Raw genomic sequence first — 27621 nt, 5'->3', positions numbered from 1 at the left:
CAGCCTGCTGCTGAAATGTCTCTAGGCTATGCAGGCCAGCCTGCTGCTGAAATGTCTCTCTAGGCTATGTAGGCCAGCCTGCTGATGAAATGTCTCTCTAGGCTATGTAGGCCAGCCTGCTGATGAAATGTCTCTCTAGGCCAGCCTGCTGATGAAATGTCTCTCTAGGCTATGTAGGCCAGCCTGCTGATGAAATGTCTCTAGGCTATGTAGGCCAGCCTGATGATGAAATGTCTCTAGGCTATGTAGGCCAGCCTGCTGATGAAATGTCTCTCTAGGCCAGCCTGCTGATGAAATGTCTCTCTAGGCTATGTAGGCCAGCCTGCTGCTGAAATGTCTCTAGGCTATGCAGGCCAGCCTGCTGCTGAAATGTCTCTCTAGGCTATGTAGGCCAGCCTGCTGATGAAATGTCTCTCTAGGCTATGTAGGCCAGCCTGCTGCTGAAATGTCTCTCTAGGCTATGTAGGCCAGCCTGCTGCTGAAATGTCTCTCTAGGCCAGCCTGCTGCTGAAATGTCTCTGTAGGTTATGTAGGCCAGCCTGCAGCTGAAATGTCTCTCTAGGTTATGTAGACCAGCCTGCTGCTGAAATGTCTCTCTAGGCTATGTAGGCCAGCCTGCTGCTGAAATGTCTCTAGGCTATGTAGGCCAGCCTGCTGCTGAAATGTCTCTAGGCTATGCAGGCCAGCCTGCTGCTGAAATGTCTCTCTAGGCTATGTAGGCCAGCCTGCTGCTGAAATGTCTCTCTAGGCCAGCCTGCTGCTGAAATGTCTCTGTAGGTTATGTAGGCCAGCCTGCAGCTGAAATGTCTCTCTAGGTTATGTAGACCAGCCTGCTGCTGAAATGTCTCTCTAGGCTATGTAGGCCAGCCTGCTGCTGAAATGTCTCTAGGCTATGTAGGCCAGCCTGCTGCTGAAATGTCTCTAGGCTATGCAGGCCAGCCTGCTGCTGAAATGTCTCTCTAGGCTATGTAGGCCAGCCTGCTGATGAAATGTCTCTCTAGGCCAGCCTGCTGATGAAATGTCTCTCTAGGCTATGTAGGCCAGCCTGCTGATGAAATGTCTCTAGGCTATGTAGGCCAGCCTGATGATGAAATGTCTCTCTAGGCTATGTAGGCCAGCCTGCTGATGAAATGTCTCTCTAGGCCAGCCTGCTGATGAAATGTCTCTAGGCTATGTAGGCCAGCCTGCTGATGAAATGTCTCTCTAGGCCAGCCTGCTGATGAAATGTCTCTCTAGGCTATGTAGGCCAGCCTGCTGATGAAATGTCTCTCTAGGCCAGCCTGCTGCTGAAATGTCTCTCTAGGCTATGTAGGCCAGCCTGCTGATGAAATGTCTCTCTAGGCCAGCCTGCTGATGAAATGTCTCTCTAGGCTATGTAGGCCAGCCTGCTGATGAAATGTCTCTCTAGGCTATGTAGGCCAGCCTGCTGATGAAATGTCTCTCTAGGCTATGTAGGCCAGCCTGCTGATGAAATGTCTCTAGGCTATGCAGGCCAGCCTGCTGATGAAATGTCTCTAGGCTATGTAGGCCAGCCTGCTGATGAAATGTCTCTACCTGGCTGATGTAAATTGTTTGTTTTAGGTCGAGAGCCGTGCTGCTTCTTGACACAACGCCTACTTAACCCGGAAGCCAGCCGCACCAATGTGTCGGAGGGAAAGACCGTACACCTGACCCTTGTCAGCGGTCAGCCCGCCACAGGAGTCGCTAGTGCACAATGGGACAAGGACATCCCTGCCGGCCCTCCACTTTGACATTGTGGTATTGTGTGTAGGCAAATGACAAAAACAATCTAAATTTAATCAATTTTCAATTCAGGCTATAACACAACAAAATGTGGAAAAAGTCAAGGTGAGTATTGACGCTCATGTAGGGTGTGGTGCCCGTCAGGCTGTTTACCTTTGCCCAGGTGAGTATTGATGGTCATGTAGGGTGTGGTGCCCGTCAGGCTGTTTACCTTTGCCCAGGTGAGTATTGACACTCATGTAGGGTGTGGTGTCCGTCAGGCTGTTTACCTTTACCCAGGTGAGTATTGATGCTCATGTAGGGTGTGGTGCCCGTCAGGCTGTTTACCTTTACCCAGGTGAGTATTGATGCTCATGTAGGGTGTGGTGCCCGTCAGGCTGTTTACCTTTGCCCAGGTGAGTATTGATGGTCATGTAGGGTGTGGTGCCCGTCAGGCTGTTTACCTTTGCCCAGGTGAGTATTGACACTCATGTAGGGTGTGGTGTCCGTCAGGCTGTTTACCTTTGCCCAGGTGAGTATTGACACTCATGTAGTGTGTGGTGCCATCAGGCTGTTTACCTTTACCCAGGTGAGTATTGATGCTCATGTAGGGTGTGGTGCCCGTCAGGCTGTTTACCTTTGCCCAGGTGAGTATTGATGCTCATGTAGGGTGTGGTGCCCATCAGGCTGTTTACCTTTGCCCAGGTGAGTATTGACGCTCATGTAGGGTGTGGTGCCTGTCAGGCTGTTTACCTTTGCCCAGGTGAGTATTGACGCTCATGTAGGGTGTGGTGCCCATCAGGCTGTTTACCTTTGCCCAGGTGAGTATTGACACTCATGTAGGGTGTGGTGCCCATCAGGCTGTTTACCTTTGCCCAGGTGAGTATTGATGCTCATGTAGGGTGTGGTGCCTGTCAGGCTGTTTACCTTTGCCCAGGTGAGTATTGACGCTCATGTAGGGTGTGGTGCCCGTCAGGCTGTTTACCTTTACCCAGGTGAGTATTGATGCTCATGTAGGGTGTGGTGCCTGTCAGGCTGTTTACCTTTACCCAGGTGAGTATTGATGCTCATGTAGTGTGTGGTGCCCGTCAGGCTGTTTACCTTTGCCCAGGTGAGTATTGATGCTCATGTAACATGTGGTGCATGTCAGGCTGTTTACCTTTACCCAGGTGAGTATTGATGCTCATGTAGGGTGTGGTGCCGTCAGGCTGTTTACCTTTGCCCAGGTGAGTATTGACACTCATGTAGGGTGTGGTGCCTGTCAGGCTGTTTACCTTTGCCCAGGTGAGTATTGACACTCATGTAGGGTGTGGTGCCCGTCAGGCTGTTTACCTTTACCCAGGTGAGTATTGACGCTCATGTAGGGTGTGAAGCCCGTCAGGCTGTTTACCTTTGCCCAGGTGAGTATTGACACTCATGTAGGGTGTGGTGCCCGTCAGGCTGTTTACCTTTGCCCAGGTGAGTATTGACGCTCATGTAGGGTGTGGTGCCTGTCAGGCTGTTTACCTTTGCCCAGGTGAGTATTGACACTCATGTAGGGTGTGGTGCCTGTCAGGCTGTTTACCTTTGCCCAGGTGAGTATTGATGGTCATGTAGGGTGTGGTGCCTGTCAGGCTGTTTACCTTTGCCCAGGTGAGTATTGATGCTCATGTAACGTGTGGTGCCCGTCAGGCTGTTTACCTTTGCCCAGGTGAGTATTGATGCTCATGTAACGTGTGGTGCCCGTCAGGCTGTTTACCTTTGCCCAGGTGAGTATTGATGCTCATGTAGGGTGTGGTGCCCGTCAGGCTGTTTACCTTTGCCCAGGTGAGTATTGACACTCATGTAGGGTGTGGTGCCCATCAGGCTGTTTACCTTTGCCCAGGTGAGTATTGATGGTCATGTAGGGTGTGGTGCCCGTCAGGCTGTTTACCTTTGCCCAGGTGAGTATTGATGGTCATGTAGGGTGTGGTGCCCATCAGGCTGTTTACCTTTGCCCAGGTGAGTATTGATGCTCATGTAGGGTGTGGTGCCCGTCAGGCTGTTTACCTTTGCCCAGGTGAGTATTGATGCTCATGTAGTGTGTGGTGCCATCAGGCTGTTTACCTTTACCCAGGTGAGTATTGATGCTCATGTAGGGTGTGGTGCCTGTCAGGCTGTTTACCTTTACCCAGGTGAGTATTGACACTCATGTAGGGTGTGGTGCCCGTCAGGCTGTTTACCTTTGCCCAGGTGAGTATTGACACTCATGTAGGGTGTGGTGCCCATCAGGCTGTTTACCTTTGCCCAGGTGAGTATTGATGCTCATGTAGGGTGTGGTGCCTGTCAGGCTGTTTACCTTTACCCAGGTGAGTATTGACACTCATGTAGGGTGTGAAGCCCGTCAGGCTGTTTACCTTTGCCCAGGTGAGTATTGACGCTCATGTAGGGTGTGGTGCCTGTCAGGCTGTTTACCTTTGCCCAGGTGAGTATTGACGCTCATGTAACGTGCGGTGCCCGTCAGGCTCTTGTGCTCCCTGTAAGGGATGTGTTTCTTGGTCTCAGGGTCGATGTACTCTTTGGCCAGGCCGAAGTCGATGATGTGGATGGTGTGCTGCCGCTTGCTGCCGGGCCGGCCAACCAGGAAGTTCTCTGGCTTCACGTCCCGGTAGATCAGACTCCTGGTGTGGACGAACTCCATCCGCGTGATCTGGGGGAGGGAGGCAGGAGAGGGATGAGAGGAAGGAGGAAGACGAGACAGACCGGGTGATAGAGATCAAGTGAGAGAGAAGCTTTTTTAAAGCGAAGAAGAATAATTATATTACGACGATATGTTTTACTTTATAAAGGACTGAATGCTACGTTAAGGATTCCTAGAACAGATACATCTTCAATTAGCATGGAGGTGTGAAGTGAGTGGTGTCAAAGCCCTTGAGCCCAACAGCAGGAGAGACTCAAAGCCCCCTCCAGTAGTCCAGAGGTCATTACAACACAGTACCCTCTGGGTGTAAAAAATGATAAGGCACGAAGAGGACAAAAAGAAAGTGCTTATGGGAAAATTAACTGACACTTTTTGCTGACTGTTATAAAAATAAGAACAGAAGCAACTTAATCTTCCACACAGACCATCCCCTGGTACAGTGCTATATTAACCAGACCATCCCCTGGTACAGTGCTATATTAACCAGACCATTCCCTGGCACAGTGCTATATTAACCAGACCATCCCCTGGCACAGTGCTATATTAACCAGACCATCCCCTGGTACAGTGTTATATTAACCAGACCATCCCCTGGCACAGTGCTACATTAACCAGACCATCCCCTGGTACAGTGCTACATTAACCAGACCATCCCCTGGCACAGTGCTATATTAACCAGACCATCCCCTGGCACAGTGCTATATTAACCAGACCATCCCCTGGTACAGTGCTATATTAACCAGACCATCCCCTGGTACAGTGCTATATTAACCAGACCATCCCCTGGCATGGTGCTATATTAACCAGACCATCCCCTCTACTGGGGGGGGGGGGGGGGGGGGGGGGTAGCGATGGGGGATAACTCAGGATACAGTCAGCTAATATAAATCTGGAACAGTAATGGTACAGGGCAACCCCAAACAGTTTCAGCTGGACTTTCACCTAATCAAAGAATTAGCCCAGCAGGAGAAGCGCTCTCTTGAGAATGATACCCCCACCCCAAGCGGGTCAGACCAGACATCATTATATAACCCCACAGACAAGCAACCCAAAGCGGGAAAGTCAACCTCCCAGCACAGAGTACTCCTCCCTCATTGAAATGAAGGGTAAATTCACCCAGCTGGAGGTAAGGCAGGTGGAGCTGGAACACACTCCAGTCAGCACAAATAACAGTCCAGCTCAACATCACCCCCTCAACCAGACCCGGACAACACCACCCCCTCAACCAGACCCGGACAACACCACCCCCTCAACCAGACCCGGACAACACCACCCCCTCAACCAGACCCCCTCAACCAACATCAACAGGAGAAGGAGCAGAACAGAGCAGTAGAGGAGAGGATCAGACTGCTGGCGGAGAGGGTGAGGGGGATGGAGAGGGTGAGGGGGATGGAGAGGGTGAGGGGGATGGAGAGGGTGAGGGGGATGGAGAGGGTGAGGGGGATGGAGAGGGTGAGGGGGAAGGAGAGGTTGAGGGGGATGGAGAGGGTGAGGGGGATGGAGAGGGTGAGGGGGATGGAGAGGGTGTGGGGGATGGAGGAGAGGTTGAGGGGGATGGAGAGGGTGAGGGGGATGGAGAGGGTGTGGGGGATGGAGGAGAGGTTGAGGGGGATGGCGTGTGACAGAACAACCCACAAGACAGCCGGCCACAGCTGTACCCCCTCTAGCACCAGGGTCAGCGCACTCTCAAATGTTGTTTTTTGCCATGATTGTAAACCTGCCACACACACACTATACGATACATTTATTAAACATAAGAATGAGTGTGAGTTTGTCACAAAACCTTTGGATAGTGGGAAGTGACAGAGCTCTTATAGGACCAGACCACAAAATATAATAATCAATAATTTTGCTCTTTATTTAACCATCTTACATATAAAACCTTACTTGTTCATCAAAATTGTGAATAACTCACCACGGGTTAATTAGAAGGGTGGGCTTGAAAGGACGCACATAACTCTGCAATGTAACTTCTTATGGCTGGGGGCAGTATTGAGTAGCTTGGATGAATAAGGTGCCCAGAGTAAACTGCCTGCTCCTCAGTCCCAGTTGCTAATATATGCATATTATTAGTAGTATTGGATAGAAAACACTCTGAAGTTTCTAAAACTGTTTGAATGATGTCTGTGAGTATAACAGAACTCATATGGCAGGCAAAAACCTGAGAAAAAAATCCAACCAGGAAGTGGGAAATCTGAGGTTGGTCGATTTTCAACTCAGCCCCTATTGAAAATACAGTGGGAAATTGGTCATTTTGCACTTCCTAAGGCTTCCACTAGATGTCGACCGTCTTTAGAAACTTGTTTGAGACTTCTACTGTGAAGGGGGGCTGAATGAGAGGGGAATGAGTCAGAGGTCTGCCAGCAGCCATGAGCTGGTCACGTGCATTCACATGAGAGGTAGCTCCCATTCCATTTGCTTTTCTCAAGACAAAGGAATTCTCCGGTTGGAACATTGAAGATTTATGTTAAAAACATCCTAAAGATTGATTCTATACTTCGTTTGACATGTTTCTACGGACTGTAACGGAACTTTTTGACATTGTCTGCAACTAGTGAACGCGCTTCGTGAGTTTTGATTTATTTACCAAACGTGCTAACAAAAGTAGCTATTTGGACATAAATGATGGACATTATCGAACAAATCAAACATTTATTGTGGAACTGGGATTCCTGGGAGTGCATTCTGATGAAGATCAAAGGTAAGTGAATATTTATAATGTTATTTCTGACTTCTGTTGACTGCACAATATGGCGGATATCTTTTTGGCTTGTTGGGTCTCTGAGCGCCGTACTCAGATGATTGCATGGTTTGCTTTTTCCGTAAAGCTTTTTTGAAATCTGACACGGTGGTTGCATTAAGGAGAAGATTATCTATATTTCCATGTATAACACTTGTATTTTCATCAACATTTATGATGAGTATTAATGTAAATTAATGTGTGCTTTTTGTGACTCCACTCTTTGGCTGGAAAAATGGCTGTGTTTTTCTGTGACTTGGCTCTGACCTAACAATCGTTTGTGGTGCTTTCGCTGTAAAGCCTATTTGAAATCGGACACTTTGGTGGGTTGACCAACAAGATTACCTTTAAAATGGTATAAGATACTTGTATGTTTGAGGAATTTTAATTATGAGATTTCTGTTGTTTTGAATTTGGCGCCCTGCACTTTCACTGGCTGTTGTCATATTGATCCCGTTAACGGGATTTCAGCCGTAAGAAGAGAGAGAGAGAGCGAGTGAGCGAGAGAGAGAGAGAGCGAGAGAGCGAGCGAGCCAGAGGAAGTGAGAGAGAGGAAGTGAGAGAGAGGAAGTGAGAGAGAGAGAGAGGAAGTGAGAGAGAGAGAGAGAGGAAGTGAGAGAGAGAGAGAGGAAGTGAGAGAGAGAGAGAGGAAGTGAGAGAGAGAGAGGAAGTGAGAGAGAGAGAGAGGAAGTGAGAGAGTGTTCCTACCAGCTGAATGGCGATCATGAGGACGGTCTTGAGGGAGAAGGTTCTGTCACACAGATCAAACAGGTCTTCCAGACTGGGTCCCAGCAGCTCCAGAACCATGGCATTATACTTCCCACAGGGTCCGAAGTAGAATACCTGGGGGACGCCCTCTGGAGATGGAGAGAGACACAGACGGTGAGTAAAACTGAACTGATTTAAAGAAAACAAGATGGTAGGGTTTGGCTAGATAGGTTGTTAGGAAAAAATATTTTGGGGGCAAAATAATGACAATTTCTTCAGCAGGTGAAGAACCAGCTAAAATAAAAAAATGATCTTTTTCAGAACCCTGTCTTTCAAAGATAATTCGTAAAAATCCAAATAACTTCACAGATCTTCATTGTAAAGGGTTTAAACACTAGTTCCCATGCTTGGTCAATGGTCACCATAAACAATTAATGACAGAAGGCAATTAAGGTCACAGTTATGAAAACTTAGGACACTAAAGAGGCCTTTCTACTGACTCTGAAAAACGCCAAAAGAAAGATGCCCAGGGTCCCTGCTCATCTGCGTAAACGTGCCTTATGCATGCTGCTAGGAGGCATGAGGACTGCAGATGTGGCCAGGGCAATAAACTGCAATGATTGTACTGTGAGATGCCTAAGACAGCGCTACAGGGAGACAGGACCGACAGCTGATCGTCCTCGCAGTGGCAGACCACGTGTAACAACACCTGCACAGGATCGGTACATCCGAACATCACACCTGCGGGACAGGTACAGGATGGCAACAACAACTGCCCGAGTTCCACCAGGAACACACAATCCCTCCATCAGTGCTCAGACTGTCATGGTCTGGGGCGGTGTGTCACAGCATCATCGGACTGAGCTTGTTGTCATTGTAGGCAATCTCAACACTGTGCGTTACAGGGAAGACATCCTCCTCCCTCATGTGGTACCCTTCCTGCAGGCTCCTCCTGACATGACCCTCCAGCATGACAATGCCACCAGCCATACTGCTCGTTCTGTGCGTGATTTCCTGCAAGACAAGAATATCAGTGTTCTGCCAGCGAAGAGCCCGGATCTCAATCCCATTGAGCACGTTCGGGACCTGTTGCATCGGAGGGTGAGGGATAAGGCCATTACCCCCAGAAATGTCCGGGAACTAGCAGGTGCCTTGGTGGAAGAGTTGGGTAACATCTCACATCAAGAACTGGCAAATCTGGTGCAGTCCATGGGAAGGAGATGCACTGCAGTACTTAATGCAGCTGGTGGCCACACCAGATACTGACTGTTACTTTTGATTTTGACCCCCCTTTGTTCAGGGACACATTACTCCATTTCTGTTAGTCACATGTCTGTGGAACTTGTTCAGTTTATCTCTCAGTGGTTGAATCCTACGTTCATAAAAATATTTACACATGTTAAGTTTGCTGAAAATAAACGCAGTTGACAGTGAGAAGACGTTTCGTTTTTTTGCTGAGTTAAGAGTGCTAGGAGTCCATTCTTACACCAGGTGAAAAGACCTTGATCTGGGACAACATCAGTAACAAGACAAAGGGACACACACATAAATACACATTTACAAACACTGTTTAGTCACCAGAATGGGTAAGAACTGGACCAACAGTTTCAGTGGAAAGAATGAGGATCTACAACTGTAGCAGTGAAACGAAAATAACATCAGAAAAATCACCTTCAGTCTGCAGTTCTGACAGTCAGACCACCTTTAGACTGCAGCTCTGACAGTCAGACCACCTTTAGACTGCAGCTCTGACAGTCAGACCACCTTTAGACTGCAGCTCTGACAGTCAGACCACCTTTAGACTGCAGCTCTGACAGTCAGACCACCTTTAGACTGCAGCTCTGACAGTCAGACCACCTTTAGACTGCAGCTCTGACAGTCAGACCACCTTTAGACTGCAGCTCTGACAGTCAGACCACCTTTAGACTGCAGCTCTGACAGTCAGACCACCTTTAGACTGCAGCTCTGACAGTCAGACCACCTTTAGACTGCAGCTCTGACAGTCAGACCACCTTTAGACTGCAGCTCTGACAGTCAGACCACCTTTAGACTGCAGCTCTGACAGTCAGACCACCTTTAGACTGCAGCTCTGACAGTCAGTCAGACCACCTTTAGACTGCAGCTCTAACAGTCAGTCAGACCACCTTTAGACTGCAGCTCTAACAGTCATACCACCTTTAGACTGCAGCTCTGACAGTCAGACCACCTTTAGACTGCAGCTCTGACAGTCAGTCAGACCACCTTTAGACTGCAGCTCTAACAGTCAGTCAGACCACCTTTAGACTGCAGCTCTAACAGTCAGACCACCTTTAGACTGCAGCTCTAACAGTCAGACCACCTTTAGACTGCAGCTCTGACAGTCAGACCACCTTTAGACTGCAGCTCTGACAGTCAGACCACCTTTAGACTGCAGCTCTGACAGTCAGACCACCTTTAGACTGCAGCTCTGACAGTCAGACCACCTTTAGACTGCAGCTCTGACAGTCAGACCACCTTTAGACTGCAGCTCTGACAGTCAGACCACCTTTAGACTGCAGCTCTGACAGTCAGACCACCTTTAGACTGCAGCTCTGACAGTCAGACCACCTTTAGACTGCAGCTCTGACAGTCAGACCACCTTTAGACTGCAGCTCTGACAGTCAGTCAGACCACCTTTAGACTGCAGCTCTAACAGTCAGTCAGACCACCTTTAGACTGCAGCTCTAACAGTCATACCACCTTTAGACTGCAGCTCTGACAGTCAGACCACCTTTAGACTGCAGCTCTGACAGTCAGTCAGACCACCTTTAGACTGCAGCTCTAACAGTCAGTCAGACCACCTTTAGACTGCAGCTCTAACAGTCAGACCACCTTTAGACTGCAGCTCTAACAGTCAGACCACCTTTAGACTGCAGCTCTGACAGTCAGACCACCTTTAGACTGCAGCTCTGACAGTCAGACCACCTTTAGACTGCAGCTCTGACAGTCAGACCACCTTTAGACTGCAGCTCTGACAGTCAGACCACCTTTAGACTGCAGCTCTGACAGTCAGACCACCTTTAGACTGCAGCTCTGACAGTCAGACCACCTTTAGACTGCAGCTCTGACAGTCAGACCACCTTTAGACTGCAGCTCTGACAGTCAGACCACCTTTAGACTGCAGCTCTGACAGTCAGACCACCTTTAGACTGCAGCTCTGACAGTCAGTCAGACCACCTTTAGACTGCAGCTCTAACAGTCAGTCAGACCACCTTTAGACTGCAGCTCTAACAGTCATACCACCTTTAGACTGCAGCTCTGACAGTCAGACCACCTTTAGACTGCAGCTCTGACAGTCAGTCAGACCACCTTTAGACTGCAGCTCTAACAGTCAGTCAGACCACCTTTAGACTGCAGCTCTAACAGTCAGACCACCTTTAGACTGCAGCTCTGACAGTCAGACCACCTTTAGACTGCAGCTCTGACAGTCAGACCACCTTTAGACTGCAGCTCTGACAGTCAGACCACCTTTAGACTGCAGCTCTGACAGTCAGACCACCTTTAGACTGCAGCTCTGACAGTCAGACCACCTTTAGACTGCAGCTCTGACAGTCAGACCACCTTTAGACTGCAGCTCTGACAGTCAGACCACCTTTAGACTGCAGCTCTGACAGTCAGACCACCTTTAGACTGCAGCTCTGACAGTCAGACCACCTTTAGACTGCAGCTCTGACAGTCAGACCACCTTTAGACTGCAGCTCTGACAGTCAGACCACCTTTAGACTGCAGCTCTGACAGTCAGACCACCTTTAGACTGCAGCTCTGACAGTCAGACCACCTTTAGACTGCAGCTCTGACAGTCAGTCAGACCACCTTTAGACTGCAGCTCTAACAGTCAGTCAGACCACCTTTAGACTGCAGCTCTAACAGTCATACCACCTTTAGACTGCAGCTCTGACAGTCAGACCACCTTTAGACTGCAGCTCTGACAGTCAGTCAGACCACCTTTAGACTGCAGCTCTAACAGTCAGTCAGACCACCTTTAGACTGCAGCTCTAACAGTCAGACCACCTTTAGACTGCAGCTCTGACAGTCAGACCACCTTTAGACTGCAGCTCTGACAGTCAGACCACCTTTAGACTGCAGCTCTGACAGTCAGACCACCTTTAGACTGCAGCTCTGACAGTCAGACCACCTTTAGACTGCAGCTCTGACAGTCAGACCACCTTTAGACTGCAGCTCTGACAGTCAGACCACCTTTAGACTGCAACTCTGACAGTCAGACCACCTTTAGACTGCAGCTCTGACAGTCAGACCACCTTTAGACTGCAGCTCTGACAGTCAGACCACCTTTAGACTGCAGCTCTGACAGTCAGACCACCTTTAGACTGCAGCTCTGACAGTCAGACCACCTTTAGACTGCAGCTCTGACAGTCAGACCACCTTTAGACTGCAGCTCTGACAGTCAGACCACCTTTAGACTGCAGCTCTAACAGTCATACCACCTTTAGACTGCAGCTCTGACAGTCAGACCACCTTTAGACTGCAGCTCTGACAGTCAGTCCACCTTTAGACAGCAGCTCTAACAGTCAGTCAGACCACCTTTAGACTGCAGCTCTAACAGACAGTCAGACCACCTTTAGACTGCAGCTCTAACAGTCAGTCAGACCACCTTTAGACTGCAGCTCTAACAGTCAGACCACCTTTAGACTGCAGCTCTAACAGTCAGACCACCTTTAGACTGCAGCTCTAACAGTCAGTCAGACCACCTTTAGACTGCAGCTCTAACAGTCAGTCAGACCACCTTTAGACTGCAGCTCTAACAGACAGTCAGACCACCTTTAGACTGCAGCTCTAACAGTCAGTCAGACCACCTTTAGACTGCAGCTCTAACAGTCAGACCACCCATAGACTGCAGCTCTAACAGTCAGACCACCTTTAGACTGCAGCTCTAACAGTCAGTCAGACCACCTTTAGACTGCAGCTCTAACAGTCAGACCACCCATAGACTGCAGCTCTAACGACCACCCATAGACTGCAGCTCTAACAGTCAGACCACCTTTAGACTGCAGCTCTGACAGTCAGACCACCTTTAGACTGCAGCTCTGACAGTCAGACCACCTTTAGACTGCAGCTCTGACAGTCAGACCACCTTTAGACTGCAGCTCTGACAGTCAGACCACCTTTAGACTGCAGCTCTGACAGTCAGACCACCTTTAGACTGCAGCTCTGACAGTCAGACCACCTTTAGACTGCAGCTCTGACAGTCAGTCAGACCACCTTTAGACTGCAGCTCTAACAGTCAGTCAGACCACCTTTAGACTGCAGCTCTGACAGTCAGACCACCTTTAGACTGCAGCTCTGACAGTCAGTCAGACCACCTTTAGACTGCAGCTCTAACAGTCAGTCAGACCACCTTTAGACTGCAGCTCTAACAGTCAGACCACCTTTAGACTGCAGCTCTGACAGTCAGACCACCTTTAGACTGCAGCTCTGACAGTCAGACCACCTTTAGACTGCAGCTCTGACAGTCAGACCACCTTTAGACTGCAGCTCTGACAGTCAGACCACCTTTAGACTGCAGCTCTGACAGTCAGACCACCTTTAGACTGCAGCTCTGACAGTCAGACCACCTTTAGACTGCAGCTCTGACAGTCAGACCACCTTTAGACTGCAGCTCTGACAGTCAGACCACCTTTAGACTGCAGCTCTGACAGTCAGACCACCTTTAGACTGCAGCTCTGACAGTCAGACCACCTTTAGACTGCAGCTCTGACAGTCAGACCACCTTTAGACTGCAGCTCTGACAGTCAGACCACCTTTAGACTGCAGCTCTGACAGTCAGTCAGACCACCTTTAGACTGCAGCTCTGACAGTCAGACCACCTTTAGACTGCAGCTCTGACAGTCAGACCACCTTTAGACTGCAGCTCTGACAGTCATACCACCTTTAGACTGCAGCTCTAACAGACAGTCAGACCACCTTTAGACTGCAGCTCTAACAGTCAGTCAGACCACCTTTAGACTGCAGCTCTAACAGTCAGTCAGACCACCTTTAGACTGCAGCTCTAACAGTCAGACCACCCATAGACTGCAGCTCTAACAGTCAGACCACCTTTAGACTGCAGCTCTAACAGTCAGTCAGACCACCTTTAGACTGCAGCTCTAACAGTCAGACCACCCATAGACTGCAGCTCTAACGACCACCCATAGACTGCAGCTCTAACAGTCAGACCACCTTTAGACTGCAGCTCTGACAGTCAGACCACCTTTAGACTGCAGCTCTGACAGTCAGACCACCTATTCCTTTTACAGTACAGGACTAAAGGGCTGGTGTTCCTGGGCTGATCCAGCCAGCCTGGTTCATTATGATGATAGAAATACAGGCAATATGATGTCACTGCTGGTGATTCTCTGATCCACCTCTACACAGACGACACCATTCTGTATACATCTGGCCCTTCTTTGAACACTGTGTTAACTAACCCCCGGACGAGCTTCAATGCCATACAACACTCCTTCCTGCTTTTATATGCTAGTAAAACTAAGTGCTTGCTTTTCAACCGACTATCACAGTGCAGGTGCATTTATACGGAGACTTGATTACACACAGGTGGATTGTATTTATCATCATTAGTCATTTAGGTCAACATTGGATCATTCAGAGATCCTCACTGAAAGTAAAGGGGCTGAATAATTTTGTACACCCAATTTTTCAGTTTTTGATTTGTTAAAAAAGTTTGAAATATCCAATAAATGTCGTTCCACTTCATGATTGTGTCCCACTTGTTGTTGATTCTTCACAAAAAAATACAGTTTTATATCTTTATGTTTGAAGCCTGAAATGTGGCAAAAGGTCGCAAAGTTCAAGGGGGCCGAATACTTTCGCAAGGCACTGTAAGGAATAGGGCTCTGGTCTAAAGTAGTGCACTACATAAGGAATAACGCTCTGGTCTATAGTAGTGCACTACATAAGGAATAGGGCTCTGGTCTATAGTAGTGCACTACATAAGGAATAGGGCTATGGTCTATAGTAGTGCACTACATAAGGAATAGGGCTCTGGTCTATAGTAGTGCACTACATAAGGAATAGGGCTATGGTCTATAGTAGTGCACTACATAAGGAATAGGGCTCTGGTCTATAGTAGTACACTACATAAGGAATAGGGCTCTGGTCTATAGTAGTGCACTATATAGGGAATAGGGCCCTGGTCTATAGTAGTACCACTATATAGGGAATAGTGTGTCATTTTAGATGCATCCTAGGATTCAATACCATATTCTTACAACCTTCTATTGTCATAATTCACTGACCTGAACTCCCCAGCTGTTTATAGAACCTGTACTCCAGGTGGAGCTGTGGGGCCCGGGACTTGATGGGCTCCTGGAAATGAGAAAAACAACATGAGGGTTTAGGGGATAAGTTTAACCACACAGGATGTTGTGAACAGCTAGCAGAGAGTAGGCAGGGAGCATCTTTAGGTCTACGTACAGCTAGCAGAGAGTAGGCAGGGAGCATCTTTAGGTCTACGTACAGCTAGCAGAGAGGAGACAGGGAGCATCTTTAGGTCTACGTACAGCTAGCAGAGAGTCAACAGGGAGCATCTTTAGGTCTACGTACAGCTAGCAGAGAGTAAGCAGAGAGCATCTTTAGGTCTACGTACAGCTAGCAGAGAGTAAGCAGAGAGCACCTTTAGGTCTACGTACAGCTAGCAGAGAGTAAGCAGAGAGCACCTTTAGGTCTACGTACAGCTAGCAGAGAGTAAGCAGAGAACATCTTTAGGTCTACGTACAGCTAGCAGAGAGTCGACAGGGAGCATCTTTAGGTCTACATACAGCTAGCAGAGAGTCGATAGGGAGCATCTTTAGGTCTACGTACAGCTAGCAGAGTTGACAGGGAGCATCTTTAGGTCTACGTACAGCTAGCAGAGAGTAGGCAGAGAACATCTTTAGGTCTACGTACAGCTAGCAGAGAGTAGGCAGAGAGCATCTTTAGGTCTACGTACAGCTAGCAGAGAGTAAGCAGAGAGCATCTTTAGGTCTACGTACAGCTAGCAGAGAGTAAGCAGAGAGCACCTTTAGGTTTACGTACAGCTAGCAGAGAGTAAGCAGAGAACATCTTTAGGTCTACGTACAGCTAGCAGAGAGTCGACAGGGAGCATCTTTAGGTCTACGTACAGCTAGCAGAGAGTAGGCAGAGAGCATCTTTAAGTCTATGTACAGCTAGCAGAGAGTAAGCAGAGAACATCTTTAGGTCTACGTACAGCTAGCAGAGAGTAAGCAGAGAGCATCTTTAGGTCTACGTACAGCTAGCAGAGAGTAAGCAGAGAGCACCTTTAGGTCTACGTACAGCTAGCAGAGTTGACAGGGAGCATCTTTAGGTCTACGTACAGCTAGCAGAGTTGACAGGGAGCATCTTTAGGTCTACGTACAGCTAGCAGAGTTGACAGGGAGCATCTTTAGGTCTACGTACAGCTTGCAGAGAGCATCTTTAGGTCTACGTACAGCTAGCAGAGAGTCGACAGGGAGCATCTTTAGGTCTACGTACAGCTAGCAGAGAGTCGACAGGGAGCATCTTTAGGTCTACGTACAGCTAGCAGAGAGTAGGCAGAGAGCATCTTTAGGTCTACGTACAGCTAGCAGAGAGTCGACAGGGAGCATCTTTAGGTCTACGTACAGCTAGCAGAGTTGACAGGGAGCACCTTTAGGTCTACGTACAGCTAGCAGAGAGTAGGCAGAGAGCATCTTTAGGTCTACGTACAGCTAGCAGAGAGTCGACAGAGAGCACCTTTAGGTCTACGTACAGCTAGCAGAGAGTAGGCAGAGAGCATCTTTAGGTCTACGTACAGCTAGCAGAGAGTAGGCAGAGAGCATCTTTAGGTCTACGTACAGCTAGCAGAGAGCATCTTTAGGTCTACGTACAGCTAGCAGAGAGGAGACAGGGAGCATCTAGGTCTACGTACAGCTAGCAGAGAGTCGGCAGGGAGCATCTTTAGGTCTACGTACAGCTAGCAGAGAGTAGGCAGAGAGCATCTTTAGGTCTACGTACAGCTAGCAGAGAGGAGACAGGGAGCATCTTTAGGTCTACGTACAGCTAGCAGAGTCGACAGGGAGCATCTTTAGGTCTACGTACAGCTAGCAGAGTAGGCAGGGAGCATCTTTAGGTCTACGTACAGCTAGCAGAGTTGACAGGGAGCATCTTTAGGTCTACGTACAGCTAGCAGAGTCGACAGGGAGCATATTTAGGTCTACGTACAGCTAGCAGAGTAGGCGGGGAGCATCTTTAGGTCTACGTACAGCTAGCAGAGTTGACAGGGAGCATCTTTAGGTCTACGTACAGCTTGCAGAGAGCATCTTTAGGTCTACGTACAGCTAGCAGAGAGTCGACAGGGAGCATCTTTAGGTCTACGTACAGCTAGCAGAGAGTCGACAGGGAGCATCTTTAGGTCTACGTACAGCTAGCAGAGAGTAGGCAGAGAGCATCTTTAGGTCTACGTACAGCTAGCAGAGAGTCGACAGGGAGCATCTTTAGGTCTACGTACAGCTAGCAGAGTTGACAGGGAGCACCTTTAGGTCTACGTACAGCTAGCAGAGAGTAGGCAGAGAGCATCTTTAGGTCTACGTACAGCTAGCAGAGAGTCGACAGAGAGCACCTTTAGGTCTACGTACAGCTAGCAGAGAGTAGGCAGAGAGCATCTTTAGGTCTACGTACAGCTAGCAGAGAGTAGGCAGAGAGCATCTTTAGGTCTACGTACAGCTAGCAGAGAGCATCTTTAGGTCTACGTACAGCTAGCAGAGAGGAGACAGGGAGCATCTAGGTCTACGTACAGCTAGCAGAGAGTCGGCAGGGAGCATCTTTAGGTCTACGTACAGCTAGCAGAGAGTAGGCAGAGAGCATCTTTAGGTCTACGTACAGCTAGCAGAGAGGAGACAGGGAGCATCTTTAGGTCTACGTACAGCTAGCAGAGTCGACAGGGAGCATCTTTAGGTCTACGTACAGCTAGCAGAGTAGGCAGGGAGCATCTTTAGGTCTACGTACAGCTAGCAGAGTTGACAGGGAGCATCTTTAGGTCTACGTACAGCTAGCAGAGTCGACAGGGAGCATATTTAGGTCTACGTACAGCTAGCAGAGTAGGCGGGGAGCATCTTTAGGTCTACGTACAGCTAGCAGAGTTGACAGGGAGCATCTTTAGGTCTACGTACAGCTAGCAGAGTTGACAGGGAGCATCTTTAGGTCTACGTACAGCTAGCAGAGTAGGCAGGGAGCATCTTTAGGTCTACGTACAGCTAGCAGAGAGCATCTTTAGGTCTACGTACAGCTAGCAGAGAGCATCTTTAGGTCTACGTACAGCTAGCAGAGAGGAGACAGGGAGCACCTTTAGGTCTACATACAGCTAGCAGAGAGTAGGCAGAGAGCATCTTTAGGTCTACGTACAGCTAGCAGAGAGTCGACAGAGAGCACCTTTAGGTCTACGTACAGCTAGCAGAGAGTAGGCAGAGAGCATCTTTAGGTCTATGTACAGCTAGCAGAGAGTAGGCAGAGAGCATCTTTAGGTCTACGTACAGCTAGCAGAGAGCATCTTTAGGTCTACGTACAGCTAGCAGAGAGGAGACAGGGAGCATCTAGGTCTACGTACAGCTAGCAGAGAGTCGGCAGGGAGCATCTTTAGGTCTACGTACAGCTAGCAGAGAGTAAGAGAGTAGGCAGAGAGCATCTTTAGGTCTACGTACAGCTAGCAGAGAGCATCTTTAGGTCTACGTACAGCTAGCAGAGAGGAGACAGGGAGCATCTTTAGGTCTACGTACAGCTAGCAGAGTCGACAGGGAGCATCTTTAGGTCTACGTACAGCTAGCAGAGTAGGCAGGGAGCAACTTTAGGTCTACGTACAGCTAGCAGAGTTGACAGGGAGCATCTTTAGGTCTACGTACAGCTAGCAGAGTCGACAGGGAGCATCTTTAGGTCTACGTACAGCTAGCAGAGTAGGCAGGGAGCATCTTTAGGTCTACGTACAGCTAGCAGAGTTGACAGGGAGCATCTTTAGGTCTACGTACAGCTAGCAGAGTCGACAGGGAGCATCTTTAGGTCTACGTACAGCTAGCAGAGTAGGCAGGGAGCATCTTTAGGTCTACGTACAGCTAGCAGAGTAGGCAGGGAGCATCTTTAGGTCTACGTACAGCTAGCAGAGAGGAGACAGGGAGCATCTTTAGGTCTACGTACAGCTAGCAGAGTAGGCAGGGAGCATCTTTAGGTCTACGTACAGCTAGCAGAGAGGAGACAGGGAGCATATGTAGTAGTATCAGGGGATGGGCGATTTTACGATGGCATCATCTATCGTCGATGGTGAATCACGATGTCACAAAGGATGGTTCAGCATACCGTAAAACGTCAATTAAACACTGAGTCTCAAATAGCAGAATGTCCCTTTAAATAGCCGGGCAACGAGACACATTTCAGCAAACAAACGCCTGTTTTAACCAAATGCTGGGGTCTAAATGAATAGCTTACGAGGCTTGATGTTTGATTTGTTACATTACTCAGTAATGGCTTGAAATTTTTTTGGGGCAATCATCCATTTTTTGTTGCCAGAAAGAAAATTCTAGCCATCTGGCTGGATCTCTAAGCTGGAGCTGCCTGAGCTGACCTCTCTCTCGGTGTCTGTGTGCGTCATGCATGTCTATGGTGTACTATGTATGCGACCTGAGCCACTTTGGTTCTGAAATCACCGTCACACACTTATGAATCAAGATTTAACTTTACATTTTGTTTGCAGATTGTTTGAGCTCATAATGTATCAATGTTTATAGTTTACAAAATAGCTATGACATAAACAATGAATATATATATATATATATATATATATATATATATAGCACAACTGTGGATTTCACACCTTCACACCTCAAAGTCAAAAAGGTTTTGACCGCTTGGAAGTTAATGAGCTGCTTTTCTCCGTACGCCTCGTGACCATGCAGTACGCCTCGTGACCATGCAGTACGCCTCGTGACCATGCAGTACGCCTCGTGACCATGCAGTACGCCTCGTGACCATGCAGTACGCCTCGTGACCATGCAGTACGCCTCGTGACCATGCAGTACGCCTCGTGACCATGCAGTACGCCTCGTGAAAGTGCAATGATCAACCCAGTACATCTAAAGCAAAACAAATCACAATATACACTGATTGTTTAAAGCAAAACTATAAAAACTATTGCCAACGGTAAACCTGAACAAGTTACTAAATAAATAAAGCCTAAAGAAAATGAGAATGAAAATAACCTAAATTAGTGCAAATGTCAAGTTAGACAGAATCTTTTATATCCTACAAGTCCCTCAAACTCCACTCTTGACCTCTTAGTCAGTTCCAGTGTTGTCACTCTTCCCCTCTAATCTGGGACTGATTTAGACCTGGGAAACCAGGTGGGTGATTCCCCTCTAATCAGGGACTGATTTAAACCTGGGACAACAGATCAACCCCCCTCCTGTCTCTGCCAGCTCCTGTCTTGTACAACAGATCAACCTGTCTCTCCCAGGTCCTGTGTCATACAACAGATCAACCCCCCTCCTGTCTCTGCCAGTTCCTGTCTTGTACAACAGATCAACCTGTCTCTCCCAGGTCCTGTCTCGTACAACAGATCAACCCCCCTCCTGTCTCTGCCAGCTCCTGTCTTGTACAACAGATCAACCCCCCTCCTGTCTCTGCCAGCTCCTGTCTTGTACAACAGATCAACCCCCCTCCTGTCTCTGCCAGCTCCTGTCTCATACAACAGATCAACCCCCCTCCTGTCTCTGCCAGCTCCTGTCTCATACAACAGATCAACCACCCTCCTGTCTCTGCCAGCTCCTGTCTCGTACAACAGATCAACCTGTCTCTCCCAAGTCCTGTTTCGTACAACAGATCAACCCCCCTCCTGCCTCTCCCAGGTCCTGTCTCGTACAACAGATCAACCCGAATACCCGAGCAGACAAGGTGAAAGATCTGCCTGTGCGCCCTTGAGCAAGACACTGAACCCTAATTTGCTCCAGGGGTTCCATACTATAGCTGACCCTGTGAAACAACACACTTCACTGCACTTATCTGCAGTGTGACAGAACATTTTTTATAATCAGGTAGAACAGAAAACCAGCTGTACTCCAGACCTCATAGGGTATTAAGTCAGCTATCCTCCCAACCCCCGCCCCCTTGACCCCCCCTGGCCCCGCCCCCTTGACCCGCCCTGGCCCCGCCCCCTTGACCCACCCTGGCCCCGCCCCCTTGACCCACCCTGGCCCCGCCCCCTTGACCCACCCTGGCACCGACCTGTCCTGGCCCCGACCCCTTGACCCGCCCTGGCACCGACCTCTTGACCCGCCCTGGCCCCACTCTCTCATTCACAAACCCATGTTAAGTAATGGGTATTAAGGCACTGGAAGCTGTAATGCATGCATGTTCTTTTTCATAATGAATTATATAACTATAATCTGTTTGAGGTAAATCCAACCCTCAGATCACACTCATGAGAGAGAGAACAGATAGAGAGCTAGAGATGAGCCAGAACTATTCCTAAAAACAGTCCCTCAAAATCGGTTTTCCGATTAATCATTTCTTTATTTCATTATTAATTTATTAACAAAATCAATTTCAATCACGGTGTACCTCATTCTCAATATAGGCTAGGTGCAGTAGGTCAGATTGTCATCACCTGCCCTGGACCAATAGCTGACAGGCCCTGTCAATACTTCATTTAAACCAACAATATTTATCATTGTTGGTTTCCAGATACATGTAGTGACTTACGAGGTAGAATTTAAAAAGAAAATGTCATGCAGCTTGACGACATGAACAATGAAAGACGACACAACTCTACGAGGATCTAGCACAGACGACCCCGTCTGACCTGGCCCACGGGGCCACAGACGACCCCGTCTGACCTGGCCCACGGGGCCACAGACGAACCCGTCTGACCTGGCCCACGGGGCCACAGACGAACCCGTCTGACCTGGCCCACGGGGCCACAGACGAACCCGTCTGACCTGGCCCACGGGGCCACAGACGAACCCGTCTGACCTGGCCCACGGGGCCACAGACGAACCCGTCTGACCTAGCCCACGGGGCCACAGACGAACCCGTCTGACGTAGCCCACGGGGCCACAGACGAACCCGTCTGACCTAGCCCACGGGGCCACAGACGAACCCGTCTGACCTGGCCCACAGTCAGAATAATGGTGCATTATTTAAGGAGCAGGGTGATATTTGAGGCAGACATGCTCTGGGGCCATACTGAAGGAAGCTCTGGGGCCATACTGAAGGAAGCTCTGGGGCCATACTGAAGGAAGCTCTGGGGCCATACTGAAGAAAGCTCTGGGGCCATACTGAAGAAAGCTCTGGGGCCATACTGAAGAAAGCTCTGGGGCCATACTGAAGAAAGCTCTGGGGCCATACTGAAGAAAGCTCTGGGGCCATACTGAAGGAAGCACTGGGGCCATACTGAAGGAAGCTCTGGGGCCATACTGAAGGAAGCTCTGGGGCCATACTGAAGGAAGCTCTGGGGCCATACTGAAGGAAGCTCTGGGGCCATACTGAAGGAAGCTCTGGGGCCATACTGAAGGAAGCTCTGGGCCATACTGAAGGAAGCTCTGGGGCCATACTGAAGGAAGCTCTGGGGCCATACTGAAGAAAGCTCTGGGGCCATACTGAAGAAAGCTCTGGGGCCATACTGAAGGAAGCTCTGGGGCCATACTGAAGGAAGCTCTGGGGCCATACTGAAGGAAGCTCTGGGGCCATACTGAAGGAAGCTCTGGGGCCATACTGAAGGAAGCTCTGGGCCATACTGAAGGAAGCTCTGGGCCATACTGAAGGAAGCTCTGGGGCCATACTGAAGGAAGCTCTGGGGCCATACTGAAGGAAGCTCTGGGGCAGACATGCTCCTGGGCCATACTGAAGGAAGCTCTGGGGCCATACTGAAGGAAGCTCTGGGGCAGACACGCTCCGGGGCCATACTGAAGGAAGCTCTGGGGCCATACTGAAGGAAGCTCTGGGGCAGACACGCTCTGGGGCCATACTGAAGGAAGCTCCGGGGCCATACTGAAGGAAGCTCTGGGGCAGACACGCTCCTGGGCCATACTGAAGGAAGCTCTGGGGCCATACTAAAGGAAGCTCTGGGGCCATACTGAAGGAAGCTCTGGGGCCATACTGAAGGAAGCTCTGGGGCAGACACGCTCCGGGGCCATACTGAAGGAAGCTCTGGGGCCATACTGAAGGAAGCTCTGGGGCAGACACGCTCCGGGGCCATACTGAAGGAAGCTCTGGGGCCATACTGAAGGAAGCTCTGGGGCAGACACGCTCTGGGGCCATACTGAAGGAAGCTCCGGGGCCATACTGAAGGAAGCTCTGGGGCCATACTGAAGGAAGCTCTGGGGCAGACACGCTCCTGGGCCATACCGAAGGAAGCTCTGGGGCAGACACGCTCCTGGGCCATACTGAAGGAAGCTCTGGGGCCATACTAAAGGAAGCTCTGGGGCCATACTAAAGGAAGCTCTGGGGCCATACTGAAGGAAGCTCTGGGGCAGACACGCTCCGGGGCCATACTGAAGGAAGCTCCGGGGCCATACTGAAGGAAGCTCTGGGGCAGACACGCTCTGGGGCCATACTGAAGGAAGTGTTATATAATAACAAGCAGGGATTATTAGAGCTAGATGACATAATGGCAGATTAGATGATTAATCTAATGACATCAGTCAGTCAGTACATGCTGCTGGAATATGAACCAGAGCATTACTCATCTGGGAAGCATTACCAGTGAAACAAAACGTTGAATCACAGTCTAAGGTAGGACCTGTGTACCACTTTTAAAATGTAACTGGTAAGATTTAATGGAGGGGAACAATATGTTCTGACGTGCAATCGCAAAGGTTCCAACCTCACTATTCACTAAGTAATAAAACTGTGTGTGTGTGTGTGTGTATATACATATTTTCCTACATTATCAGGACCAGAATGTCCCGACAAGACACCAGAATGTCCCGACAAGACACCAGAATGTCCCGACAAGACACCAGAATGTCCCGACAAGACACCAAAATGTCCCGACAAGACACCAAAATGTCCCAGCAAGACACCAGAATGTCCTGACAAGACACCAGAATGTCCCGACAAGAGACTCAGTGGTCTAGCACACTGCATCGCAGCACTAGCTGTGCCACCAGAGACTCAGTGATCTAGGGCACTGCATCGCAGCGCTAGCTGTGCCACCAGAGACTCAGTGGTCTAGGGCACTGCATCGCAGCGCTAGCTGTGCCACCAGAGAGTCAGTGGTCTAGGGCACTGCATCGCAGCGCTAGCTGGGCCACCAGGCACTCTGGGTTCGCACCCAGGCTGTCGCAGCCAGCTGCGACCGGGAGGCTCTCGACCTTTGTCTCTCCCGAGCCCGTACAGGAGTTGTAGCGATGAGACAAGATAGTAACTACTAACAATTGGATACCACGAAATTGGGGAGAAAAAGGGGGTAAAATTCAACAAAAATAGGGCTTTCCTCACCATCTTAAATAAGCATGCCCCATTCAAAAAATGGAGAACCAGGAACAGATATAGCCCTTGGGTTCACTCCAGACCTGACAGCTCTTGACCAGCACAAAAACATCCTGTGGCGTTCTGCATTAGCATCGAATATCCCCGTGATATGTCTCTTTTCAGGGAATTTAGGAAAGCAAAGGCTGGCTTTCTCTTTCTCAAACAGAAATGTGCATCCTGTAGCAAACTTCAAAAGGTTCTGGGATACTGTAAAGTCCATGGAGAATAAGAGCACCTGCCACTGCACTGAGGCTAGGAAACACTGTCACCACCGATAAATCTACGATAAACGAGTATTTCAATAAGCATTTTTTCTACAGCTGGCCATGCTTTCCACCTGGCTACCCCGATCAACAGCTCTGCACCCCCCACAGCAACTTACCCAAGCCTCCCCACTTCTCCTTCACCCAAATCCAGATAGCTGATGTTCTGAAAGAGCTGCAAAATATGAACCACTACAAATCAGCTGGGCTAGATAATCTGGACCCTCTCTTTCTAAATTTATCTGCCGCAATTTTTGCAGCCCCTATTACCAGTCTGTTCCAACCTTTCGTATTGTATGAGATCCCTAAAGATTGGAAAGCTGCCGCGGTCATCCCCCTCTTCAAAGGGGGAGACACTCTAGACCCAAACTGTTACAGACCTATATCCATCCTACCCTGCCTTTCTAAAGTCTTCGAAAGCCAAGTGAACAAACAGATCACTGACCATTTTGAATCCCTCCGTACCTTCTCCGCTATTCAATCTGGTTTCCGAGCTGGTCATGGATGTACCTCAGCCACGCTCAAGGTCCTAAACGATATCATAACCGCCATCGATAAGAAACAATACTGTGCAGCTGTATTCATTGACCTGGCCAAGGCTTTCAACTCTGTCAATCACCGCATTCTTATCGGCAGACTCAACAGCCTTGGTATCTCAAATGACTGCCTCGCCTGGTTCACCAACTACTTCTCAGCCATAGTTCAGTGTGTCAAATCGGAGGGCCTGTTGTCCGGACCTCTGGCAGTCTCTATGGGGGTGCCACAGGGTTCAATTCTCAGGCCAACTCTTTTCTCTGTATACATCAATGATGTCGCTCTTGCTGCTGGTGATTCTCTGATCCACCTCTACGCAGACGACACCATTCTGTATACTTCTGGCCCTTCTTTGGATGCTGTGTTAACTAACCTCCAGACAAGCTTCAATGCAATACACCTCTCCTTCCATGGCCGCCAACTGCTCTTAAATGCAAGTAGAACTAAATGCATGCTCTTCAACCAATCGCTGCACGCACCCGTTCGCCCGTCACTATTCTGGACGGTTCTGACTTAGAATATGTGGACAATTACAAATTCCTAGGTGTCTGGTTAGACTGTAAACTCTCCTTCCAGACTCACATTAAGCATCTCCAATCCAGAATTAAATATAGAATAGGCTTCCTATTTCGCAACAAAGCATCCTTCACTCATGCTGCCAAATATACCCTCGTAAAACTGACCATCCTACCGATTCTTGACTTCGGCGATGTCATTTATAAAATAGCTTCCAACACTCTACTCAGCAAATTGGATGCAGTCTATCACAGTGCCATCCGTTTTGTCACCAAAGCCCCATATACTGCCCACCACTACGACCTGTATGCTCTCGTTGGCTGGCCCTTGCTACATATTTGTCGCCAGACCCACTGGCTCCAGGTCATCTATAAGTCTTTGCTTGGTAAAGCCCAGCCTTATCTCAGCTCACTGGTCACCATAGCAACACCCACACTCCAGCAGGTTTTTCTCTCTGGTCACTGATCTTCCCAATTTCGTTTGCAATTAGCATATTTCTAACAAATTCACTATTACTTGTTTAATTTTATTACCCAAATGGCTTTTTTTATTTTATTTTGGTGCCCACTTCTGTACGAAACTGTAATAGCTTAAATCCCGGAGTGAGAGAAGGACGGTATGAACATATGGATACCACCACACAGGCTTTTACTGTTCGTTACTCGTCTTGTTGGCTGAGGAAAAGTACGTGTGGACATTTATTCTAACATGGGCAAAGTGTGAGGTAAGGACACACGTCACCTAAATCAGGTTACGCAGTCATGCATATGGGTCCAGTAAATTTCTGAAATGTCCGGGAAATTAAAATGCTGCCGGTCAAATGTCCGACATCACATGGTCCTAATAGAAACCCTGGCGTGTGTGTGTGTGTATCTGTTAGTGTTAGTCTCACCAGTTTGATGGCCACATATTCATTAGTGTACAGGTTCTTCCCAAGGCGAAGCTCTCCAAAGTTCCCACAGCCGATCTTCTTCCCAACCCGGAAGTTAGGGCCCACCATGAGCACCCCAGAGTTGCTCCCCGAGCTGCGACTGCTATGCCCCGACCGGCTCCCTCCAGACTTTGACATCCTCTTCCCTTCCTCTGCCTCCCCCTTTCCTCCTCCTCCTCCTCTCTTGTCAAAGTCCATAAGTTTGTGGTACACTGGTCTCTCCACGATCACTCCACTGCCATGCAGTCCTCAGAGCCGCCAAAACATCCACCAGACCGGCAGGGGGCGTGGAGGGGAACAGAGCACCTCACACTGAGCAGGGGGAAGTCCTGAAAGTGTGTCTGCATATCATTTATATTTAGCCTATGGACCTCAACGGTTGAGCTGATAACTACTAATTAAGCCAGCAATAGTGAGAGTAAAGATCTGGTGAACTGATCCGGATCGGGCAGCCGTCTTCACGGTCTCTCCGCTCCTGGTGGTCTGGATTTGGGAATCTCACCCTCTCTTCTCCAACCACCAACAACAAAGCTGTATCTCAACCCAGGACTGGACTCACAGGCTCACACAAACAAAGTAGACTATCCTAGCTAAAAGGTAGGAAGAAAGGCTCTCCTAGCTAAAGGTAGAAAGATGCTCCTGGCTGTGTGGTTGATGTGGGCGTCGTCCTCCAGCGCCCACTCCTGGTGAGGTTGTGAATGTGCAGTCATTCCCAGTGGTCTGATTGTTCCCAGACCACTTCTCCACCAGGTCTCTGATTGGACCGAGACAGACAGGCTAACAAAGCAGCTCTACCTCTCACTGAAGAACACCTGGGGAAAGAGACAACGAGACAGAACGTTAACCAACCATTTCAAATCTGGGGATACTGAATTAATCTACGGGTTGGCATGCACACATAAAAGGCTAAGAATGCTATAGTAAAGGCCTAACAATGCTATAGTAATAGGCTAACAATGCTATAATTCTTCAACCATGTGACAACATAGTTCTAGTAAATAAATGCATTATTGGTTTAGTTTTGTTGGTGAATTAACTTTCAGAA

General features: G+C 49.0%; 1 protein-coding gene across 2 annotated transcripts in view; it reads right to left on the bottom strand.

Moving 5' to 3' along the window:
• Nucleotides 1-27621, bottom strand: part of LOC110508263 (casein kinase I) — a 47039-nt gene that overhangs the window by 15453 nt on the left and 3965 nt on the right. For both annotated transcript variants that reach the window (XM_036966118.2, XM_036966120.2), the window contains exons 2-5: nt 26538-27388; nt 15101-15170; nt 7830-7978; nt 4156-4390 (exon numbers count right to left, since the gene is read on the bottom strand). In XM_036966118.2, the coding sequence (XP_036822013.2) occupies nt 4156-4390; nt 7830-7978; nt 15101-15170; nt 26538-26774 (691 nt within the window). In that variant the 5' untranslated portion in view covers nt 26775-27388. The remainder of the gene's footprint in view (nt 1-4155; nt 4391-7829; nt 7979-15100; nt 15171-26537; nt 27389-27621) is intronic.

The sequence above is a fragment of the Oncorhynchus mykiss genome, chromosome 28, assembly GCF_057628025.1.
Source record: "Oncorhynchus mykiss isolate SJ-2025 chromosome 28, ASM5762802v1, whole genome shotgun sequence".
Classification (NCBI taxonomy): domain Eukaryota; kingdom Metazoa; phylum Chordata; class Actinopteri; order Salmoniformes; family Salmonidae; genus Oncorhynchus; species Oncorhynchus mykiss.
The sequence above is the reverse complement of the archived record's forward strand: the minus strand, read 5'-3'. Positions and strand labels throughout refer to the sequence as shown.